Source organism: Chiloscyllium plagiosum, unplaced genomic scaffold (genome assembly GCF_037043375.1).
Source record: "Chiloscyllium plagiosum isolate Xiang-an unplaced genomic scaffold, Cpla_swu_hap1 HiC_scaffold_10, whole genome shotgun sequence".
NCBI lineage: Eukaryota > Metazoa > Chordata > Chondrichthyes > Orectolobiformes > Hemiscylliidae > Chiloscyllium > Chiloscyllium plagiosum.
In genome coordinates, this window is record NW_028270148.1 from 76,270,452 (window position 1) to 76,292,921 (window position 22,470).

Genomic DNA, 22,470 nt, shown 5'->3' on the forward strand with positions numbered 1-22,470 from the left:
GTTGGAGGCTGAGGGGTGACCTTAGAGGTTTATAAAATCATGGGAGACACGAATAGGATATATAGACAAGGTCTTTTCCCTAGGTGGTGAAGTCCAGAACTGGAGGGTATAGGTTTAGGTTGAAGAGGAGAAAGATATAAAAGGAACCGAAGGGGCAACCTTTTCACACAGAGGGTGGTGTGTGTGTATGGAATGAGCTTCCACAGGAAGTGGTGGAGGCTGGCACAATTACAACATTGAAAAGGCATCTGGATGGATATATGAATAGGAAGGGTTTAGAAGGATATGAGCCAAGTGCTGGCAAATGGGACTAGATTGGGTTGGGATATCTGGTCGGCGTGAACAGGTTGGACCGAAGGGTCTGTTTCCGTGCTGTACATCTCGATGACTGACTCTAAATAGAGTCAGAAGTGGGAAGTATGGTAAAAAGGCAACTTTAATACATCATTACTTAACTGTGTGTCATATTTGTAGCAAAATAAACTAATTAATAGCACACATACAAGTCGATGGGTATGAACTTATGGCCATTTCGCAAACATGGTAACAAGGAGATCAAAGCTGGGAACTAAATCTTCAGGGGTACATTATCTCTGAAAGGGCAGGAAGGAAAGGATGTCTGGATAGCTTAATTAGTGAGAGTTAAAATAAGTTCAGCAGCAAGAAATTATTTTGAATTATAAGATGTACTTTCCACATGGATGGAGGTTAAGAAATTACAAAGGAGTGATGATAATGGGAGGATTTGACTTGATTTATTGTTATTACAATTGCCTAAGTATCATGAAAAGCTTTGATTTAGGTGCAGTATAGGGAGGTCACAACATACAAGGATATACAGATCATAGGGTGTTTCGACAAAGCGAGGCATACAAGGTTATGGCTGCACTGGAGTTGCACAAAAGCAAGATAAAATTTAGAATTGAAATTAGAGACGTCCATTAAGCAGTCTGATAACAGCGGGCAAGATAATGTTCTTGAGCCTGTTGCCACCTGAGTTTAAGCTTCGGGATCTTCTGCCTGGTGGAAGAGGTTGGAAGAGAGTATAAAATTAAAGTGGGAGGGGTCTTTGGCTGCCTTTCCACAGCAATGAAAAGTGTAGATGGAGTCCAGGTTAACTTGCGTGATGATCTAGGATGTGATCACACCTTTCTGTGGTTTCTTATGTTCCTGAGCAGAGCAGTTGTTGTACCAAGTAGTGATGTACCCAGATAGAATGTTTTCTATAGTGCATCTATAAAGGTTAGTGAGGGTCCTTATGGACATGCTGAATTTCCTAAGCCTCCTGAGGAAGAAGAGGCATTGGTGTGCCTTCTTGACTGTCACATCCACACGGGAGGACCAGAGCAGAATGTTTGTTGGTGACCATCACTCCCAAGGACTTGACCCTTGACCCTCTCCGTCTCCGCTCCACTGATGCAGATGGGGGTGTGTTCTCCTTTCTTCCTGAAGTCATTGATCAATTCTTTAATTTTGCTGACACTATGGGAGAGATTGTTATCTTTATACCACAACATCAAGCATTCTATCTCCTTGTATTATGACTTGTCATTGTTTGATATTCAGCCTACAGAGGTGGAGTTGTCTGCACACTTTGATGGCTTGTAACAAAATTTGGCCACACAGTCATGAATGCACAGCAGGGGATGGATCTTTGTGGGGCAATGGTTTTGAGGATTATTGCGGAGGAGATGCTGTTGTCTATCTTCACTGATTGCCATCCATGGCTCAGGAAGCTGAGGATCCAGTTGCAGAGAGCAGAGCTGAGACATAGGTGTCTGAGTTTGGAGATTAGTTTGGTTTGACTTATAGCTTGGTGAAGGCAGAACTGCAGTTGATAAGTAGAAGCTTGATGTAGGTATCCTTACTATCCAGATGCTCCAGGCTTGAGTTGATGTGAGCCATGACTAATCTCTCTGAAGTATTTCATAATTATGGAGGTCAGAGCCACTGGGCAGTAATTGTTGTGGCATGTTACATGTGTTGTCTTTGGTACTGGAATGATGGTGGTCTTCTTGAAGCAGGTGGGGACTTCAGATTGTAGCAAGGAGAGGTTAAAGATGTCAGCCAATACTGTTGCTAGTTTGTCCACGCAGGATCTGAGTGCATGGCTGACTCAAACGAGGTTCCCAGTCATTTTCCTCAGGTTCACTCGTAAGCCAATCAGTTGTCTATAGCAGTGATTGAAGGAACAAGTACATCCAGAGCTGTCAGAGCCGAGACACCATTCCACTGGAATTCTGCTCGAATTGAGCACACCAGGGAAGGATGTGTTTTTGTCTCCTATTTTGTCATGCTTAATTTTGTATATTATTTTGTGTAGGCCTTGCCACATGTAGTTAGTTTGGGCCTTTAACTTAATCCGGTAATACCTCTTGGCATCTCTAATGGCTGTGCAGAGGTCATGTCTCTATTTCCTGTAAAGTTCTGAATTATCCAACACGAATGTCACTTGCATGGTCTTCAGGAGGCAATGGATTCTGAGACATCGACTCTCCTGCTCCTCAGTTGCTGCCTGACCTGCTGTGCTTTTCCAGCGCCACACTTTTTGATCTCAGCATCTGCAGTCCTCACTTCCTCCCAATGGATTTCCCAGTTCTTCCAAGGTCTCCAGTTGGGAAACATGTGGATTGACTTCTCTTGGCATGGAGTCCTGTATACACTTGCTAATGAAGTCTGTGATGGTGGTGGAGTACTCGTCGAGGTCATCAGCTGAATTCCTGAATATGGTCCAGTCCACTGATTCCAAGCAGTTACTGAGAATCTCTTCTGCTGCCTCAAACTGGCATCATATTACTTTCTGTACTGGGTCTTCCTGTTTCAACCTCTGCTTGTAGGCTGGGAGGAGGAACACAGTGTTCTGATCTGATTTTCTAAAGTGTGGACGGGATATGAATCAGTAGGCATCTTTGGTTGTGCAGCAATGGTCAAAGGATGTTCGACCCCCTGGTATGGCAGGAGACGTGTTGATGGCATTTTGGTAGCACTCTCTTGAAGTTGGCCTGGTTGAAGTCACCAGCCACTATGAATAAGGCCTTGGAGAATTTAGTCTCCAGTGCACTAGTAACGGTGCAAGTTTCATCCAGAGCATTCTTCACTTCACCTTCGGTAATATGTAGACTGCTGTCAGGGTGGCGGGGGTAAACTTACGTGGCAGATAGCAGGGATGACGTTTCACTAAGATATTCTAGGTCTGGGAAGCAGGAACTCGCGAGTTGTGTCTGAGCACCTGGTAGTGTTGATTAGGAGGCAGACTCTAATGCCCCTTGCCTTACCCGAAGACACTGCAGTCCATGTGATGTCTGGAGAAACCTTCAGCTTGCAAGGCACAGTCAGGTGTAGAAGGAGTGAGCCATATCTCTCCTAGCAGAGTGCGCAGCAGTCTCGCAGATTTGGATGTGGGTTTGCTCGCTGAGCTGGAAGGTTCATTTCCAGACATTTTGTTACCCTACTAGGTAACAACTTCAGTGGGCCTCAGATGAAGCAATGCTGAAAATTCTTGCTTTCTATTTGTTTGGGTTGGCGATGTCACTTCCTGTGGTGACATCACTTCCAGTTCTCTTTCTCAGGGGTGGTAGATGGGGTCTAACACGGTTGGAATGCCATGCTTCTAGGAATTCTCGTGCGTGTCTTTGTTTGGCTTATCCTAGAATGGGTGTGTTGTCCCAGTCGAAGTGGTGTCCTTCCTCATCCGTAAGTGAGGATACTAGTGAGAGGGTCATGTCTTTTTGTGGCTAGTTGGTGTTCATGTATCCTGGTGGCTAGTTTTCTGCCTGTTTGTCCAATGTAGTGTTTGTTACGGTCCTTGCACAGTATTTTGTAAATGATGTTAGTTTTGCTCATTGTCTGTATAGGATCCTTCAAGTTCATTAGCTGCTGTTTTAGTGTGTTGGTGGGTTTATGGGCTACCATGATGCCAAGGGGTCTGAGTAGTCTGGCAGTTATCAGACCAGATGCATTTAAAAGGCATCTGGATGGGTACATGAATAGGAAGGGTTTAGAGGGATATCAGCCAAGCACTGGCAAATGGGACTAGATTAATTTAGGCTATCTGGCCAGCACGGATGAGTCAGACTAAAGGGTCTGTTTCCATGATGTACATCTGTGATTCTATGGCCCTTAGCCTTGTATGCTTTGGCAACACAAGAGGACATCTAAATATTTCTGAAACGTGGTGAGATCTACCTCTACCACTCTTATAGGCAATGAGTTGTAGATTCCCACAAGCCTCTGGGTTAAATTGTTTTTCCTCATATCCTCTGACTCCCCTAGCCCTTACCTTTAATCTCTGCCCTGATCATGGATCCTGCCAAAGGAAAAGGTTTTTTCCTCTCTTCCCTCTATATGCCCATTCTCTTCTACATCTCGATTATGCCCCCCCCCCCCCCCCCCCCCCCCTCATTTTCCTCTGTTCTCAGGAAAATAGTCCTATCTATCCAATCCCTTTCATAACTAAAGCTCCCTAGCCCAGGCAACATCCTGGCAAATCTCCTCTGGACCATCTCCAGTGTAATCACATCCCTCCTTTAATGTGGATTCCAGAATTGCACAGAACACTCTAGCTGTGGTCTAACCAATGTTTTATACAGTTCCAGCATAACCTCCCTAGTCTTTAACTCTATGCCTCAGATAATAAAGGCAAGTTGGTTGTGGTTCAGCAGTAACGTCTCTAGTCCCAGATTCAAAGCAAAAGAGAAAATGCTGGAAAATCTCAGCAGGTCTGGCAGCATCTGTAAAGAGAGAAAAGAGCTGATGTTTCAAGTCTAACTGACCCTTTGTCAAAGCTTTTGTCCCAGATTCAAATTCCATCTGCTCCAGACATGTGTAATAACATTTCTAAACAGGTGAATTCATAAACAAACTCCCATATGCCGCCTTACTCACTTTATCTACCAGTCTCACTACCTTAAGGGACTGTTAACATGCACAACAAGGTCCTACCCATGCATCAGGTATTCAACTACCTTGTTTGTCCTGTCCAAGTGCATCTTCTCACATTTACAGAATATTGAACATTACAGTGCAGTATAGGCCCTTTATGTTGCAGCGACCTATGGAACCAATTTCGGTTTCATCCATATGTCTATCCAATGACAATTTAAATGCCCTTGAAGTTTGCAAGTCTACTACTGTTGCAGGCAGGGTGTTCTACTCCCCTACTACTGAATAAAGAAACTACCTCTGACATCTGTCCTATATCTATCACCCCTCAATTTAAAGCCATGTCCTCTTGTACTAGCCATCACCATTCAAGGAAAAAGGCTCTCACTGTCCACCCTATCTAACTCTGTGATTACTCCATGTATCTCAAATAAGTTACCTCTCAACCTTCTTCGCTTCAATGAAAACAGCCTCAAGTCCCTCAGACCTTCCTCATTAGATCTTCCCTCCATATCAGATGATAACCTGGTAAATCTCTTCTGAACCCTTTCCATAATTTATCTGGATTGAATTTGATTTTCCATTGATCAGTCCATCTGACCAGCTGGTCAATATTCTCCTGTAATCTAAGGCTACCCTCCTCATTTACCACCATACTGTTTACCACTCAACTAATCTTTGAGTCATCTACAAACCAACTGACTAACCTCCTTACATTCAAATTTAAATCATTTATATATAAACAAAAGCAGCACGGGTCCCAACACTGACCCTTACAATACCCCAATGGGCACAGGCTTCCACCTCAAAAAAGCCCTCTGCTTCCTGCCAGTCACCCAAATTTCCTTTGATCCCACAGAGTCTTATCTTTGCTATCAGTCTTCCCTGCAGGACCCTAGCAAAAGCTTTGCTGAAGTCCAAGTTGACTAAGTTGAATGCATTGCCCTCATCTACAAACCTGAAATATTCAGTCAAGTTGGTCAGACACTACCTCCTTTCAACAAAAATGATGCCGACTGTTGATAATTAATGCCTGCTTCTCCAAATGCAAGCTAATTCTGTCCCTCAGATTTGCTTCCAATAGTTTCCCACCACAGTGATAAAACTAACTGGTTTATCCCATGTTTCCTTAGAGTCAGTCATACAACATGGAAACAGACCCTTTGGTCCAACCAGTCCATGCTGAATATAATCCCAAACTAAACTAGTCCCACCTACCTGCTTCTGGCCCATATCCCTCCAAACTTTCCCATTCATGTACTTATCCAAATGCCTTTTATAATTATATATCCACATCCACCACTTCATCTGGAAGTTCATTCCACGCACGAACCACCCTCTGTGTAAAACTTTTGCCCCTCATGTCTTTTTTGTTTTACAACTCTCTCCTCTCGCCCCTAGTCTTGAAATCTCCCATCCTCAGGAAAAGACAACTACCACTAGCTCGGTACCTCTCACTATGTATGAAACTTCTGTCCAGCCTTTCTTTATAACTTAAACCTTTCATACCTCTTCTGAACCCCCTCTGGCTTAACAATATCCTTTCTGTAACTGGGCAACCAGAACTGGACACTATTCCATAAGAGACCTCACCAATGTCTTGGGCAATCTCAACATGACTCCCCAACTCCTATAGTCAAAGGACTGAGCAATGAAGGCATTCTTCAGTCCTCTGGAATCTTTCCTGTAACTAGACAGCAATCAAAATTATTGCCAGCATTTCTGATTAGTCCTTCCTTGCCTCGCACAACAGCCTGGTAAACATATCATACCAAGAGATTTATCTCATTTAACCCTACCTACCCTCTCAGAACATCTGCTAAGCTAATTTCTTTAATTATTACCTAGTTCTTTGACCAGATTGCAACACCCACATCATTGCTCTTAAGTGAATGCCAACACAAAAGATTCACAGACCCTTACCTATGTCCTCCAGCTCCACGCACAAATTATCATTTTAAAAAGCAGACTTGCCCTAGTTTATAACTTTGATTTCAGGCCTATTCTTGTCCTTTCCCACAACTACCTGGAATCTAAAGGAATTATGGTCACTGTCTGCAAAATGTTCTCCCACCGCTATTTCAACTACTTGCCTCGTTCGTTACATAAAATTAAGTCCAGGACAGCCCCCTCTCTTATAAGGCCTTTAATATACGGCTTTTAAAAGCTCTCCTGGATGCACTTTAAGAATTCTGTTTACTAAAAATCTTTAATACTATTATTATCACAGTTAATGGAGAGGAAGTTGAAATCCCTCCCTATAACTACCCCATTATAACAAAGAACAAAAGAGAAGTACAGCACAAGAACAGGCCCTTTGGCCCTCCAAGCCTGTGCCAATCATCATATCCTAACTAAACTAAAAAAAACCTTCTGCCCTTATTCAGACTGTATCCCTCTATTCCCTCCCTATTCATGTAACCATCCAGATGTCTCTCAAATGTTGCCAATGTGCCTGTTTTCACCACCTCATCTGGCAGCGTATTCCACGCTCTGTGGAAAAACGTCCCTCGCCCATCTCCCTTATACTTTCCCCTTCTCACCTTGAACTTGTGCCCCCTTGTAATTGAAACTTCAAACCTGAGGAAAAAGCCTCTGACTATCCACCCTATTTATGCCTCTCATAATTTTGTAGATCTCTATCAGGGCTCCTCTCAGCCACAGTCTTTCCAGTGAAAACAGTCCTAGACTTTTCAACCTTTCTTCATAGCCAATACCCTTTCTCTGCACTCTCCTGAAGCTTCTATGCCCTTCTAGTAGGGTGGTGACCAAAACTGCACACAATACTCCAAATGCGGCCAAACTAGTGTTTTACATAGCTACAACACAGTTCGCCAACTCTTCTATTCCATGCCCCGGCCAATGAAGGCAAGCATGCCATAATGTCCTCTTAATCATCTTGTCCATCTGTGTTGCCACTTTTAGGGAACTGTGGACCTGCACGCCCAGATCTGTCTGTGTGTTAATGTTCCTGCCATTTACTGTATAATTCACAACTAAACTTTATCCTCCAAAATGCATTTCCTCACTTTTATCTGTATTAAATTCTATCTGCTCTTTCTGTGCACAAGTCACCTATCTATATCTTGTTGTATCCTTTCACAATCATTCGCACTATCAACAACTCTACCAACCTTCATGTTACCTGCAAATTTACTAATCCACCATCCATATCTTCCTCCAAATAATTTAAATATACTGCAAACAGATGACCTAGGATTGATCTCTGTGGAACACTATTAGCTATGGGTCTCCATTCTGAAAAATACCCTTCCAACTCTACCCTCTGTCTTCAACAACCAAACCAGTTTTGTATCCACCTAGCCAGCCTACTCCAAATCCCATGTGATTTCGGTTTTTGTATCAATCTGCCACGTTAGACTTTGTTAAATGCTTAAAACTCCATATAAACTACATCCACAGCCCTTCCCTCAATTATCTTTGTCAACTCTTCAAAAAATTCAATCAGATTGATGAGACAAGACCTATTACTATTAGACTGCTCTGAAATTTGCATACATATCTGATCTTCCATTTCTTTCCGGCAGTTAGGAGGCCAATAGTACACTCCAAGTACAGCCAGCTTCACTGAGCCAGATGCATCCCTAGGCTTTCCCTGAGCTTCAACCTTGCTTTATTTTATGAATTAAATTTGGCAAAGGGACTTTTCAACTTCCTCTCAATTGGCTGCGCAGAATCATGGAGACTTTTTTCTAACCTCTTGCAGCTTCTCCAGCACAAAGCCAGCAATTTCCCATTTTCTCAACTTTCCATAATTTCTTCTGAGTTCTGACTTCTACTTTTAACTGCTAATTCCTAGACACAAGAAACTTTGCACCACATGAGGCGGTCATTTGGCCTTTGTGCCCATCTGGTCACAAGCATGACTACACTGATCCAAATACTAAAAGACTTTCTGATTCAACCTCCCGTTCAGGCAGTGACTTCAGATTCTCACCAACCTCAGTGAAATAAAATTCTCCTCCACTCTCCTCTTGGTCTTCAACTTCATCTTTAATCTATGCTCTCTAGGTATTGACCTCTCAACTAATGTAATGTAATGTGAAGAAGGGCTTATGCCCGAAACGTCGACTCTCCTGTTCCCTGCATGCTGCCTGACCTGCTGCGCTTTTCCAGCAACACATTTCCAGCTCTGATCTCCAGCATCTGCAGACCTCACTTTCTCCTAATGTAAAGGAAATGCCTTACTGTTGGGACCCTCAATCTTATAAACTTGTCTGATGCCTCTCAAACTTAGCCGCTCCAAAGAAAACAAGTCCAGCTTATCCAATCTTTCCTCTTAGCTCAGACCTTGCAGCATCCTAGCAATTTTCTTCTGCACCCTCTCTAGTGTAATCATGTCCTTGCTATGATGTGGTAACCAGAACTTTATACAGTACTCCAGTTACATCTAACCAGGACTTGAACCCTGGCTTCTGACCCAAAGGTAGGGACACTACTACCATGCCACAAGACTCTAAAGTTATAGCCATTATTTTGTACAGTCCCAGCATACAGCTATCCACCTCAGTAATTACCAACTTACTAATTTTTATGTCATCCATGAACTTCTTGCTGATACCACGAACATTTAAATCCAAATCATGAACATGCACCGCAAAGAGCAAGGGACACAGCAGCAAACACTGTGGAATCCTACTGGAACCAGACTTCCATCCACAGAAACATTCCTCTACCATCTCTGCTTCCTGCCTCAGCAAATTTGGATCCAAATGTGCAACTCTGCCTCAGTTCCCATGGGCTTTTACTTTCTTGCCCAATCTAGCAATGTCATAAAAACTATTGATGAAGTCTATGTAGACTATATCAATTACATTACCCTCATCAACACTCAAATATCTTCTCAAAACATTCAAAAAAGGTTTTTCAACACATTCTCTTAACAAATCCATGCTAACTATTCCCGATTAATCAGTATGTCACATGTTGAAAGAACAGTGCCCCACGTACCTCCAAATAAACCTGTTGGACTACAATCTGGTGTTGTGTGATTTTTAACTTTCAATTCTGAAACACAGAATACCATTCTAATAACTTGCCTATCACTGAGGCTACACTGACTGGCCTTCTCCATCCTGAAATTGTTCTAACAGAAGACAGCCATCCAAACTGCTTGTCCAACAATATCAGCAATCCAAAAATGAAATCTGCCTTCCCCTTCTCTCAAACATATTTCATTTGCTGAGAAGTCTTGTGACATATCCTGAAATGATTGAAAAAGTCATACAAATCTCATTTGAGAGCCCTTATGGTGCAGTGGCAGGACCCTACCTTTGAGCAATGTATAACATCTCTGAACAGGCTGATTAGAAAATATGTACAAATGTGCTTTTATTTTCTTTTAAATGTTAATGAACAGACATACATTTATATTATTTTTCATTTTTCTTTAGGAAAATTGTCCATCTTTCAGAATCTAATTAACATACTGAAACGGGCTGATTTAGCCCTGGGAATAATCATCAAGCTTAAATTCCAACTCTTTCCAAAATAGCATGAACACACTGACTGCTTTAGTAGAATAACTGGCCAAAAGAGTCATGGAAAATAGTACTATTATTCTACTGAACGGGTAAGTTATGTTTCATGCTTCACAGAGGATAAAGTTGCGGAACTCTATGTTGGCCACTGAGTACATTCTATTGGTCAGTTTCCATCATTCTACCAATGATAACTTACAATGAAACAGTGGCACCTGTTACTGCAGCAGGATTAACGTATTTATTCTCAAATTCACAGGATTTTTTTTGCGTCTCCGCTGCCCCCAAAAGAATAACAAACACACACATATTCTAATAACTGCCAAATATCATCCAAACTGCCCTGCTTGACACAGGAGCTAGTGAAGACTTCAGTAGCTTCCCAATAAGGCACGGTATGTTGGAATGTCTTTTTTAAAACTCATTTAAAGTTTTTGTAATTACACAAAATAAAACTAAACTTCTATAAAACGATAGTCTGAATATAACAAAATATTTATCAGGAACTCGTACACAATACATAAAACACAATAAGTTTATATCAAGAAGGTTTAATTAACTCGAAAACAAATCTCACATTCAATAAATTCAAAAAATGGATTCAAAGTCTGTCTGTCGGTATGGAATAGACATAGGTATGTGGACTGGTATCACGGATTGGAAAGTTTACATTAAACGCCATGAGCTGGTGTCGATAAAACATGGAGCTGGAGAAGCACAGTAGCTCAGACAGCATCCCGCTCCGCTGAAGCTGTTTAACCTGCTGTGCTTCTATAGCACCACATTTTATCGACTCTGACTTCCAGCAGCTGCGGTCCTTAATATCGCCAAACCATGAGCCGGTGACTCCTCTTAACGCTCAGCTAGGATTCTTGCATTAAATTTAAAACTAAATCGCTGCTAGAAATTTACAGACGATAATAATTTGGATGCCAACGGACCCAGCAACATTATATTAAAATCGTAAAACAAAATTGGTTTTGGCTCTGCTCGTCACAGTCACTCGAACTGAACTGAACTAAAAGAAATGCAGAGTTCCACAATGACTGAAGACGGAAAACTGAATCGAAAGAATTTCCAGCAAATTTCCAGACGTTTTCAATATCACTTGCCAAATGCAGGACTGCCCGAGCACCGCTCATCCGAAGACGTTTTAGAATGAAACGAAAAACCTGAGAATTGCAGACTAGCATGGTGGGCGGCCGGGTGATTGAAGAAATTAATTTAAAAAAACCTTGAGACAAAATGTTTCTCAGAATGACATTTAAAACTATTGTCAACTTATGCGGCTTTAAAAACGGTTTTAATGTGGCAAATACTCTGCTTTGATTACAAGTTCAAAGTTAATCCGAAATTGATTTTTTTTTAAATGATTAAGACTCTCGGAATTACAGAGGCTAAAGTAGTGCTAGTGGCAAGACAACAATTTAAACCAAAAGAAGTCCGCTCAGCACACCACACTTAAACTGATGTCAACTGTTGTGACTACTTTGCGTTAAAACTCGGCCCGTGAACATGAGGAGAAAATGCCTCTGACTAATCAATCACTGTCTGAAAATATCATTGAATTTTTAAAAAGCGGGGTACAACTCAAATTATTGCCCAATGAACCATATAACGTTCGTTAAAAATTAACAGAAAATGTTGTTCTTCCCGCTCATAGCTGTTTGGAAAATTAAATTACGCCTTTAAACTTTTTTTCTTAAACTCAATAATATAAACAGAATGCCCAGCCTTCTCCCTACCTCTTTGAGGTTCGACAACAAGAAGAATGATCATAAATGTGAAACAACTTGCCGCTGCGAACATATTTAGGTTTCTGTGCCGAAAGCAACAACTAATCCGGACTGCGTCTGCCACACTCTCTGCTCACAACCAACAGACGGTCTCAGGTAACCAAAGGAAGACTATCCACACGCACACACTTCAATAACCTCTCCGCTTCACAGGTCCCAGTCATCCAAAAGCCACTATCTCCCCCTTCCGGCTGACAGTGTAAACACCACGTCTCTTAATTCCACCCCCCGCCCCCAATCCTATCGATCAAATGTAATTATCCCGAAACCATAAAGATTCTTATAATGGACTTAATATGGAAGAAATAGGAGTTCTGTAATTCATAGGTACTAAAGCGAGAGTCGATTGAAGGGGGACAGTTTCCACGTAGAGGTCACTTCTGTGAGAAGGGAACTGATGGATTGCTCACACAGCATACCTGTATAATATAAGGTTTATTTTCATACGTATCAAAATTATGTTATATATAGTTATTGAGTTGTACAGCACGGATGCAGACCCATCGGTCCAACTCATCCATGCTGACCAGATATCCTAAATATATCCAGTCCCACTTAACAGCATTTGGCCAATATGCCTCTAAACCCTTCCTATTCATATACTCATCCAGATGTATTTTAAATTTTGTAATCGTACCAGACTCCTCCACTTCCTCTGCAGCTCATTCCATACACGCACCACCCTCTGTGTGAACAAGTTGCCCTTAGGTCCCTTTTAAATTGTTCTCCTCTCACCTTAAATCGATGGCCTGTAGTTTTGGAGTTCCCCACCCAAGGGAAAAAAAACTTTGTCTATTCACCCTATCCATGCCCCTCATGATTTTACAAACCTCTATAAGGTCAACCCTCAGCCTTTGACACTACAGGGAAAATAGCCCCAGCCTGTGCGGTCTCTCTCTATATCTCAAACCCTCCAATCCTGGCAACACCCTTATAAATCTTTTCTGAACACTTCCTACAGCAGGGAAACCAGAATTGCATGCAAAAATGACGTATGTTTAATTTCTGCCTGACTTCCTATATTCTCTCCTCAGAATCTTGTCCTTTTCTCTTGCTAGGTCTTTAGTTTTAGACCTCCTGCTGTCCCTCTCCCCTTTTAGAATATTCTGTAACCTCTCCAAGACATCCTTGATCCTGCCATGAGAGAGGCAACACACCATTCTGATTTCTCATTGTCGGCTACAGAAACATATGTTTGAGCCTCTGCCTAGAGAGTCCCCTATCACAATTGATTGCTTGGAACCTGACACACTCCTTATTATGTTAGAACCAGTCTTGGTAGCAGAAACGTGGCTGCCAGTGCTACATTCCCCCTGAGAGTCCATCACCCCCTATTTTTTGATGTGGGGATGCCCCCAGGAGATTCATGCACTACCTGCCTTCCTCTCCTACCTTTCCTGGAGGTAACCCACCTACCTCTCTATTCAGTATCTATTGTCCCTTCAATGTTTCAAATCTGTTGGATCTTTCAATTATTGTAGTAACTGTTCCCTTGTTCAAGAAGGGAAGTAGAGACAACTTCAGTTGTGGGTAAAGTTTTAGGAAGTGTTATAACAGATAGGATTTGTCATTACCTAGAGATGAATAAGTTGATTAGGGATAGTCAATACGGTTTTGTGAAGGGTAGGTCGTGCTTCACAAATCTTATTGAGTTCTTTGAGATGGTGACCAAACAGGTGGATGAGAGTAAAACGGTTGATGTGGTGTATATGGATCTCAATAAGGCGTTTGATAAGATTCCCCACTGTAGGCTTTTGCACAAAATATGGAGGTAGGGAATTGAGGGTAATTCAGTCGTTTAGATCATAAATTGGCTTGGTGAAAGAACACAGAGGGTGGTGGTTGATGGGAAATATTCATCCTAGAGTTCAGTTATTTGTGGGGTACTGCAAGGATCTGTTTTGGGTCCACTGTTTTTTGTCATTTGTATAAATGACCTGGATTAAGGCCTAGAAGGATTGGTTAGTAAATTTGCACATGACACTAAGGTCGTTAGAGTTGTGGATAGTGACGAAGGATGTTGTAGTTTATAGAGGGACATAGATAAGCTGCAAAGCTGGGCTGAGAGGTGGCAAATGGAGTTTAATGCAGAAAAGTGTGAGATGATTCACTTTGGAAGGAGTAACAGGAATGCAGAGTACTGGGCTAATGGTAAGATTCTTAGTATTGTAGATGAGCAGAGAGATCTCAGTGTCCAGGAACATAGATCCTTGAAAGTTGTCACTTAGATTTATAGGGTGTTAAGAAGGCATACAATGTGTTAAATTCTATTGAAAGAGGGATTGAGTTTCGGAACCATGAGATCATGCTTAGCTGTACAAAACTCTGATGTGGCCACATTTGGAATATTGCGTACAGTTCTGGTCACCGCATTAGAATGTGGATGTGGAAGCTTTGGAAAAGGTTCAGAGGAGATTAACAAGGATGTTGCCTGGTATGGAGGGACAGTCTTACAAGGAAAGGATGAGGGACTTGAGGCTGTTTTCGTTAGAGAGAAGAAGGTTGAGAAGTGACTTAATTGAGACTTATAAGAAAATCAAAGGATTAGATAAGTTGGACATTGAGAGCCTTTTTCGCCAGATGGTGATAGCCAGCACAAAGAGATATAGCTTTAAATTGAGGGGTGATAGATATAGGAAAGATGTCAGAGGCAGTTTCTTTACTTCTAAAATAATAGGGGCATGGAACGCACTGTCTCTGGGACACCCGCACCATTCAACCCCACCACCCCGTGGCCAAACACTTCAACTCCCCCTCTGCTGAGGACATGCAGGTCCTGGGCCTCCTCCATTGCCACTTCCTTACCACACAATGCCTGGAGGAAGAACGCCTCATCTTCCGCCTCGGGACCCTTCAACCCAATGGCATCAATGTGGATATCACCAGTTTCCTCATCTCCCCACCCTCCACCTTACCCCAATTTCAACCTTCCAGCTCAGCACCGTCCTCATGGCCTATCCCATCTGTCCAACTTCTTTCCTACCTATCTGCTCCACCCTCCCCTCCGACCTATCACCTTTACCTCCACCTCCATCCACCTATTATACTCTCACCTACCTTCCCCCCCAGCCCCCCCCCTCCCATTTATCTCCCCACCCCGAGGGTCCCAGCCTCATTCCTGATGAAGGGTTTTTGCCCAAAATGTTGATTTTCCTGCTCCTCGGATGCTGCCTGATCTGCTGTGCTTTTCCAGCACCATGCTCTTTACTCTAATCTGCAGTACTCACTTTTGCCTCACCAACTTTAAGGGCATTTAGATGGTCATTGGATAGGCATATGGACAAGAATGGAATAACGTAGAGTAGATGGACTTCAAATTGGTTCCACAGGTTGGCACAACATCGAGGGCTGAAGGGCCTGTACTGCGCTGTAATGTTCTATGTTCTCTGTTCAACCTGACAGAATGGTAACTTGTCCCCATATGACCCTCTTAGAATGGATGATGAAGCAAAGACATACTTCTTGCTACTCTTGACATTCATTCTAATCACCTCTGAACTGTCCAAAGACCAACACACCCAGACCCAGCTCTCATCATTCCACATTCTTTGTAGTTACATCAGATCTTGAAACACCTGATTCTATCCAATATCTCATAACAAGATCAATAGGGCAGCAAGGTTTTCTCTGGGCATGCACTATATGCACTGGATCATACAACCCCCAGTGTCTTACATTGGAAGAGTAGATTAGATTAGATTGGGAAGATTACTTACAGTGTGGAAACAGGCCCTTCAGCCCAACAAGTCCACACCGACCCGCCGAAGCGCAACCCACCCATACCCCTACATTTGCCCCTTATCTACCACTACAGCAATTTAGCATGGCCAATTCACCTGACCTGCACATCTTTGGACTGTGGGAGGAAACCGGAGCACCCGGAGGAAACCCACGCAGACACGGGGAGAATGTGCAAACTCCACACAGTCAGTCGCCTGAGTCGGGAATTGAACCCAGGTCTCTGGCGCTGTGACGCAGCAGTGCTAACCACTGGGCCACCGTGCCGCCCACAGTAGATACTTTGGTTTGGATTTTGTAAGCATGTGCTAGACAATCTAATGTTCACATTTTTGATTTTGTTATTGTAAAATTCTTTAAACTATGAACCTAGTGGCTTGAATCTTTTAGTAATCTTTTGGATTCGAAACAGAAATCCTGATCTCTACAAAAAGAACAAGAGTTTGATGCCTGACTAAGTTTCTAGTATGACAAGAAAATGATTATAGAGAGTGTAAGCATCATACAGAAAATTTTATGGAAATTAAAACATGCTGCACTTTATGAATTAGAATCCCAACAGTGTGGAAACAGGCCCTTCAGCCCAACACTCTGATTAACCCACTCCTGACTAATGCACCTAATTTAGGCATCCCTGAATGCTATGGGCAATTTAGCATGGCCAATTCACCTTTCCCTTCTTTGGATTGTGGGAGGAAACCAGAGCATCTGGAGGACAGGGGGAGGATAGTTACCCAAGGCTGGAATTGAACCCTGGTTCCTGGCACTGTGAGGCACTGAGCCATTGTGGTGCCCCGTACCTTTGCTACATACTAAGAATAATTGCATAAAATGCAGTTAGAAATTTGGATACTTGTCTTGTTCCTTGTCTGTGAAATCATTTGGCCCATTGAGTCTGCACCAACTGTCCAAAGACCAACACACCCAGACCCAGCTCTCATCATTCCACATTCATCATGACTAATCCATCTTGCCTACACATCTCAGCACACTATAGCATGGCCAATCCACCCAATCTACAGAGCTTAGGCTGAAACCAGGACATCTGGCAGAAACCCATACAGACACAGGGAAAAATGCAAATTCCACACAGATGAAGCTGGAATAAAACCTGGGTCCCTGGCACTGTGAGGGAACATTGCTTTGCTTCTTTGTTGCTCCCTATTCTCTACTTTCTGCAAGGGTCTCTTGTGGTCTGTTGGATATGTACAGTTCCATGCTTAGAATAAAGAATACTTCTCATTAGGGCCTTTCTCATTTGATTAGATTAGATTAGATTAGATTAGATTACAGTGTAGAAACAGGCCCTTCGGCCCAACAAGTCCACACCGACCCGCCGAAGCGAAACCCACCCATACCCCTACATTTACCCTTTACCTAACACTACGGGCAATTTAGCATGGCCAATTCACCTGACCCTGCACATCTTTGTGATGTGGGAGGAAACCGGAGCACCCGGAGGAAACCCACGCAGACATGCGGAGAACGTGCAAACTCCACACAGTCAGTCGCCTGAGGCGGGAATTGAACCCGGGTCTCTGGCGCTGTGAGGCAGCAGTGCTAACCACTGTGCCACCGTGCCACCCACTAATTTGGATTGACTTCACTTGCACCTTGTGGAAATAAGAAACTTCCCTGAGTTACATCTTCACTGTAGTTTTGGCTAGATGATAAGATTCTAAACACTGTTAGGATGCTATTCTGGATTTTATGGGAACATTATTATTTGGAGTGTGATGAAGTCAAGGGACAAATTTGCTGTAAATTAGATTATGTGATGCAAAGTGAGTATGGGATGCACTTACCCATAAGAACATAAGACATAGGAGCAGAAATTAAGCCATTCAGCTCATCGAGTCTGCTCTGCCATTCAATCATAGCTAATAAGTTTCTCAACCCCATTCTCCCACTTTCTCCATGCAACCCTTGATCCCCTTGACAATTAAGAACCTATCTAACTTGGTCTTAAATATACTCAATGACCTGGCTTCCACAGCCTTCTGTGGCAATGAATTCCATAGATTCACCACTCTCTGGCTGAAGAAGTTTCTCCTTATCTCCATTCTAAAAGGTCTTTGCCTTTACTCTAAGGCCTTGGGTCCTAGTCTCTCCTACCTTTCCAACATCTACTCTGTCTAAACTATTCAGTATTCTGTATGTTTCAATTAGATCCCCCCTCATCCTTCTAAACTCCATCAAGTAAAGACTCAAAGTCCTCATATGCTCTTCACATGTTCACCTTTTCATTCCTGGGACCATTCTCGTGAATCTCTTTTGAACACACTTCAGGGCCATACATCCTTCCTGAGATATGGAGCCCAAAACTGCACACAATATTCCAAATGTAGCCTGACCGGAGCCTTATAGAGGCTCAGAAATACATCCCTGCTTTTATATTCAAGTCCCCTTGAAATAAATGTCATCATTACATTTGCCTTCCTAACTACTGACTCAACCTGCAAGTTTACCTTGAGGGAATCCGAGACTAGGACTCCCAAGTCTCTTTGCAGTTCGTACTTAGAATTTTTCTCCCCATTTAGAAAACAATCCATGCCTCTGTTCTTCATACCAACCTGCATGACCTCCCACTTTCCCATGTTTGAACTCCCTCTGCCACATCTTTTCCCACTCTCCTATCTGTCCAAATCCGTCCGCAGCCTCCCCAACTCCTCATTGTCCTTTTATCTATCTTTGTATCATCTACAAACTTAGCCAGAATGCCTTAGTTCTTTTCATCGAGATCATTAATGTATAAAGTGAAAAATTGTAGTGCCAACACTGAGCCTTGTGAAACACCACTTGCCACCAGCTGCCACTGTGAGAAGGATCTTTTTATCCTCACTCTGCTTTGTGCCACACAAGCCAAACTTCTAACCATGCTAGCACCTTGTCCCTAACACCATAGGCCCTTATGTTATTCAGTAGCCGCCTATACGGTACCTTGTCAAAAGCCTTCTTGAAGTCCAGGTATATAAAATCCATTGGCTCTCTTTGGTCTAACTTGCTCATTACTTCCTCAAAGAATTCGAGCAGATTTGTCAGGCATGACCTCCCCTTGATGAAGAAGGGCCTGTGCCCGAAACGTCAAATCTCCTGTTCCCTGGATGCTGCCTGACCTGCTGTGCTGTTCCAGCAATAAAGTTTCAACTTTGATCTCCAGCATCTGCAGACCTCACTTTCTCCTCCCCTTGATGAAACTATGCTGACTTTGCCATATTTTACCATACAATTCCAAATATTCAGAAATCTCACCCTTCACAATGGATTCCAGGATCTTACCCTGGAATCCTGGTAAACAGTTTTCCAATAGGCACCTTATTATTAATGAGAGTTAGGAACAGAAGTAGACTATTCAGCCCATTGAATCGACTGCCATTCAATGAGATTATGGCTGGTCCAAGACTGTTCAACTCCAATTTCCTGTCTTTTCCCTGTAATCCTTGATTCCCTTACTAATTAAAATCTTTTTGTCTCAGCATTAAACATTCTCAACAGTCCAAGCTATACAGCCTTTTGCAGAAAAGAATTTCCTCTAATCTCTGTCATATTGTGAGGAACTCCTTACACTTGGATTATGCCATGTGGTCCCAGACTCTCCCATAAAGTGAAATAACCTTTCCACATTTACACTATCAGGTCCACTGGGACTCTTGTATGTTTGAATAAGGTCACCTTTCATTTTTCTAAGTTCCAATGAACACAGGACCAATCTACTCAACCTTTTGCAGTTGTATAAGACTCTGGTGCAGCCGCATCTGGAGTATTGTGTGCAGTTTTGGTCGCCATACTATAGGAAGGATGTGGAGGCACTGGAACGGGTGCAGAGGAGGTTTACCAGGATGTTGCCTGGTATGGTAGGAAGATCGTATGAGGAAAGGCTGAGGCACTTGGGGCTGTTTTCAATAGAGAAAAGAAGGTTTAGGGGTGACTTGATAGAGGTGTACAAGATGATTAGGGGTTTAAATAGGGTTGACCATGAGAATCTTTTTCCATGTATGGAGTCAGCTATTATGAGGGGGCATAGCTTTAAATTAAGGGGTGGTAGGTATAGGACAGATGTTAGGGGTAGATTCTTTACTCAGCGAGTCGTGAGTTCATGGAATGCCTTGCCAGTAGCAGTGGTAGACTCTCCCTCTTTATGGGCATTTAAACGGGCATTAGATAGGCATATGGAGGATAGTGGGCTAGTGTAGGTTAGGTGGGCTCGGATCGGCGCAACATCGAGGGCCAAAGGGCCTGTACTGCGCTGTATTTTTCTATGTTCTGTGTTCTATGTTCTTTCCTCATGAAATAATCCTTTCATACCCAGGATCATCCCAGTGAACCTTCTCTGGTTCACTGTCAATGCTAGTACATGCCAGTATTCCTTAGATAATGGGACAAATAATACTTGCTACAGTCCCATAGAAGCATAGGTCTGTTCTCTTATTAGAGACAGAAAACTGGTGGTGGTTGACTGTTGATAAAAGAAAAGGAGGAAATACCCTTTAATTCTAATTAAGGGACAATGAGCTACTGAACAAATACAAGTCAAACACTTTCTGAGTGAGAACAAAATAGTCTAAGATCATTTGACTGATTCCTTTATTATTGACAACTATTAACATATCTATAACATAAACATTGTTTGCATAACAACATTGAACAAAAGGGTAGAATGCTTGAATGACATGAGTAACAGTGAGGTTTATGGTATAATTGCTCGAGATGTCCAGTGAGATGCATCTTAACATCAGAAGTAATTCACTGCATCTTTTCTGCATCTTCTGGGTGTTGAGCCAAGTTTCTAGCTTAACAGTGACAAGATGCCTTTTAATAATGATTATTGCTGTTAACTACCTTATGAATAGCACATTTTGCCTCATAAATATGCAGCTTCCCATTTTAGAAAATGTACTAAAAAACCTGATATCAAGAATTCTCAACATAGTAGTTAGAGTAGGTACTTGGCAACTTCAGCTCACCATTTGCTCTAAAGAACCACTTGGATAGACATAGGGCACCAACATCTCAGGGAAATCTGTGTGTGCACTGGATGTGAAGGGAAATAGTCAGGGGGGCAAATAATCAAATGTTGAGTGGCCCACTACTCTTCATGATTCTTTTTGTCCTATTTTGGTCTGTCTCCTGGAATGAGAGATGGATAAGTACTAAGGGATGAAAGAGGATGGCACGGCTATTCATTTTGGTGCAGGTAGGGTTCCCAGAAAGTGCATGGAGTGGGTGAGCACAATTTGAGGGAAGATGATACAGGCACTAGTGAAAGTTGGTGTAAGGTAGACATAGTAGCACAGATAGAGTGAGTATGAAATTTCAGAGAAAGTGTGGTGGCACTTACATGGCAGAGTAGATGTAGTCATTGACTTTCTTCTTACATTGCTGTGCATTCCTCCAGACATCTGAGTCTGCACTGACCCAGGTGACAATCTCAGACCAAGCTGGTACTGACTGTTGTGGCCTCCTGAAATGTTTCTGGAAGAAGAGGACATCCCACATCTGTACCATCTCATCCAGAAGCCCTTCAGGTCTCTGCCCATATCATGAGGCATCATATTTCCCTTGTATGCCATTTATGGTGCAATTGTCAGGAACTATGCATGAGAGCTCTGGACAAGCAATGCATGGTCACAGCACAACTGACTTTTAAAGATGGTGCTGGTACCAGGGATGCCAATCAAGTTTAGGATCCCAGCAGTGGCAAATATGGAAAGGTGGAGATGGAATTGGATGAGAAGGGAAGGACAAGTAGTTAATAAGGTTAATTGGCAAGATACAGTGAGAACTCTGGCTAGGCCTTGAAGAAAAATCTATAAAATCCTGTGCAACTAATAGGCGAAAAAATACCATGTAGCCTCAAGTCTTCATTGAGTACACAATGTTGGAACAACAAAATGTAAATTGGATCAAAGGGCATAACCTCATGGGTCTGATATTCCTCACAGGAATCTTTATTGAAGTTAAGATTTTAAATCTCTGTCATCTCGAGAAGTTGGCCACACGTTGCTGCTTTATTCAAAACTTGCAGTTCCTCTCATTTTCCTCTCATTTCCTCTCATGCCTTGTCTTTAACAATGTCTAGACTTCCTCATCATTTTTTCCTGAAACTTGAAATAGACATGATGCAGAACATTTATATTCTTTATTAAATATTCCTCTGCTTTATTTGTAGCTTAATTTGATAATTTCCAATTATATCTTAGTGCTTAATCTTATTTCTGTAATTGTGACATAGTTGTTTATATCAAAGTTGTGACTGTTGTTTGTATGTTTTTTATGTTATAATGGTAAAATTTATGTACTAGAACAAATGTAAATAGCTTAATCTTAGTTTACTTCTTGATTATTTTATATTGAAGAACTAGTCCCATCTACTAAGTAGTCAATCTATTATTTATTATTATCTATTATTTAATTGAAGGTATGAACTAACGCAAAGTTACAACATTAAAAATGAAGAAAATTATCTGATATGTAGCAAAACTAATGAATATTATTCTGCTTCATAGGTGTTCTAGTTTTGAAACATTTTACTACCCTTCTTTATCTCTTATCTT

The 22,470-nt window shown here is 42.2% G+C and overlaps 1 protein-coding gene across 1 annotated transcript in view; it reads right to left on the reverse strand.

Moving 5' to 3' along the window:
* Window positions 1-12,258, reverse strand: part of fndc1 (fibronectin type III domain containing 1) — a 373,864-nt gene extending 361,606 nt beyond the window's left edge. Inside the window, exon 1 of the mRNA XM_043696167.2 lies at window positions 12,128-12,258. Coding sequence (XP_043552102.2) covers window positions 12,128-12,191 — 64 coding nt within the window. The 5' untranslated portion in view covers window positions 12,192-12,258. The remainder of the gene's footprint in view (window positions 1-12,127) is intronic.
* Between the last annotated feature and the right edge of the window lie 10,212 nt (window positions 12,259-22,470).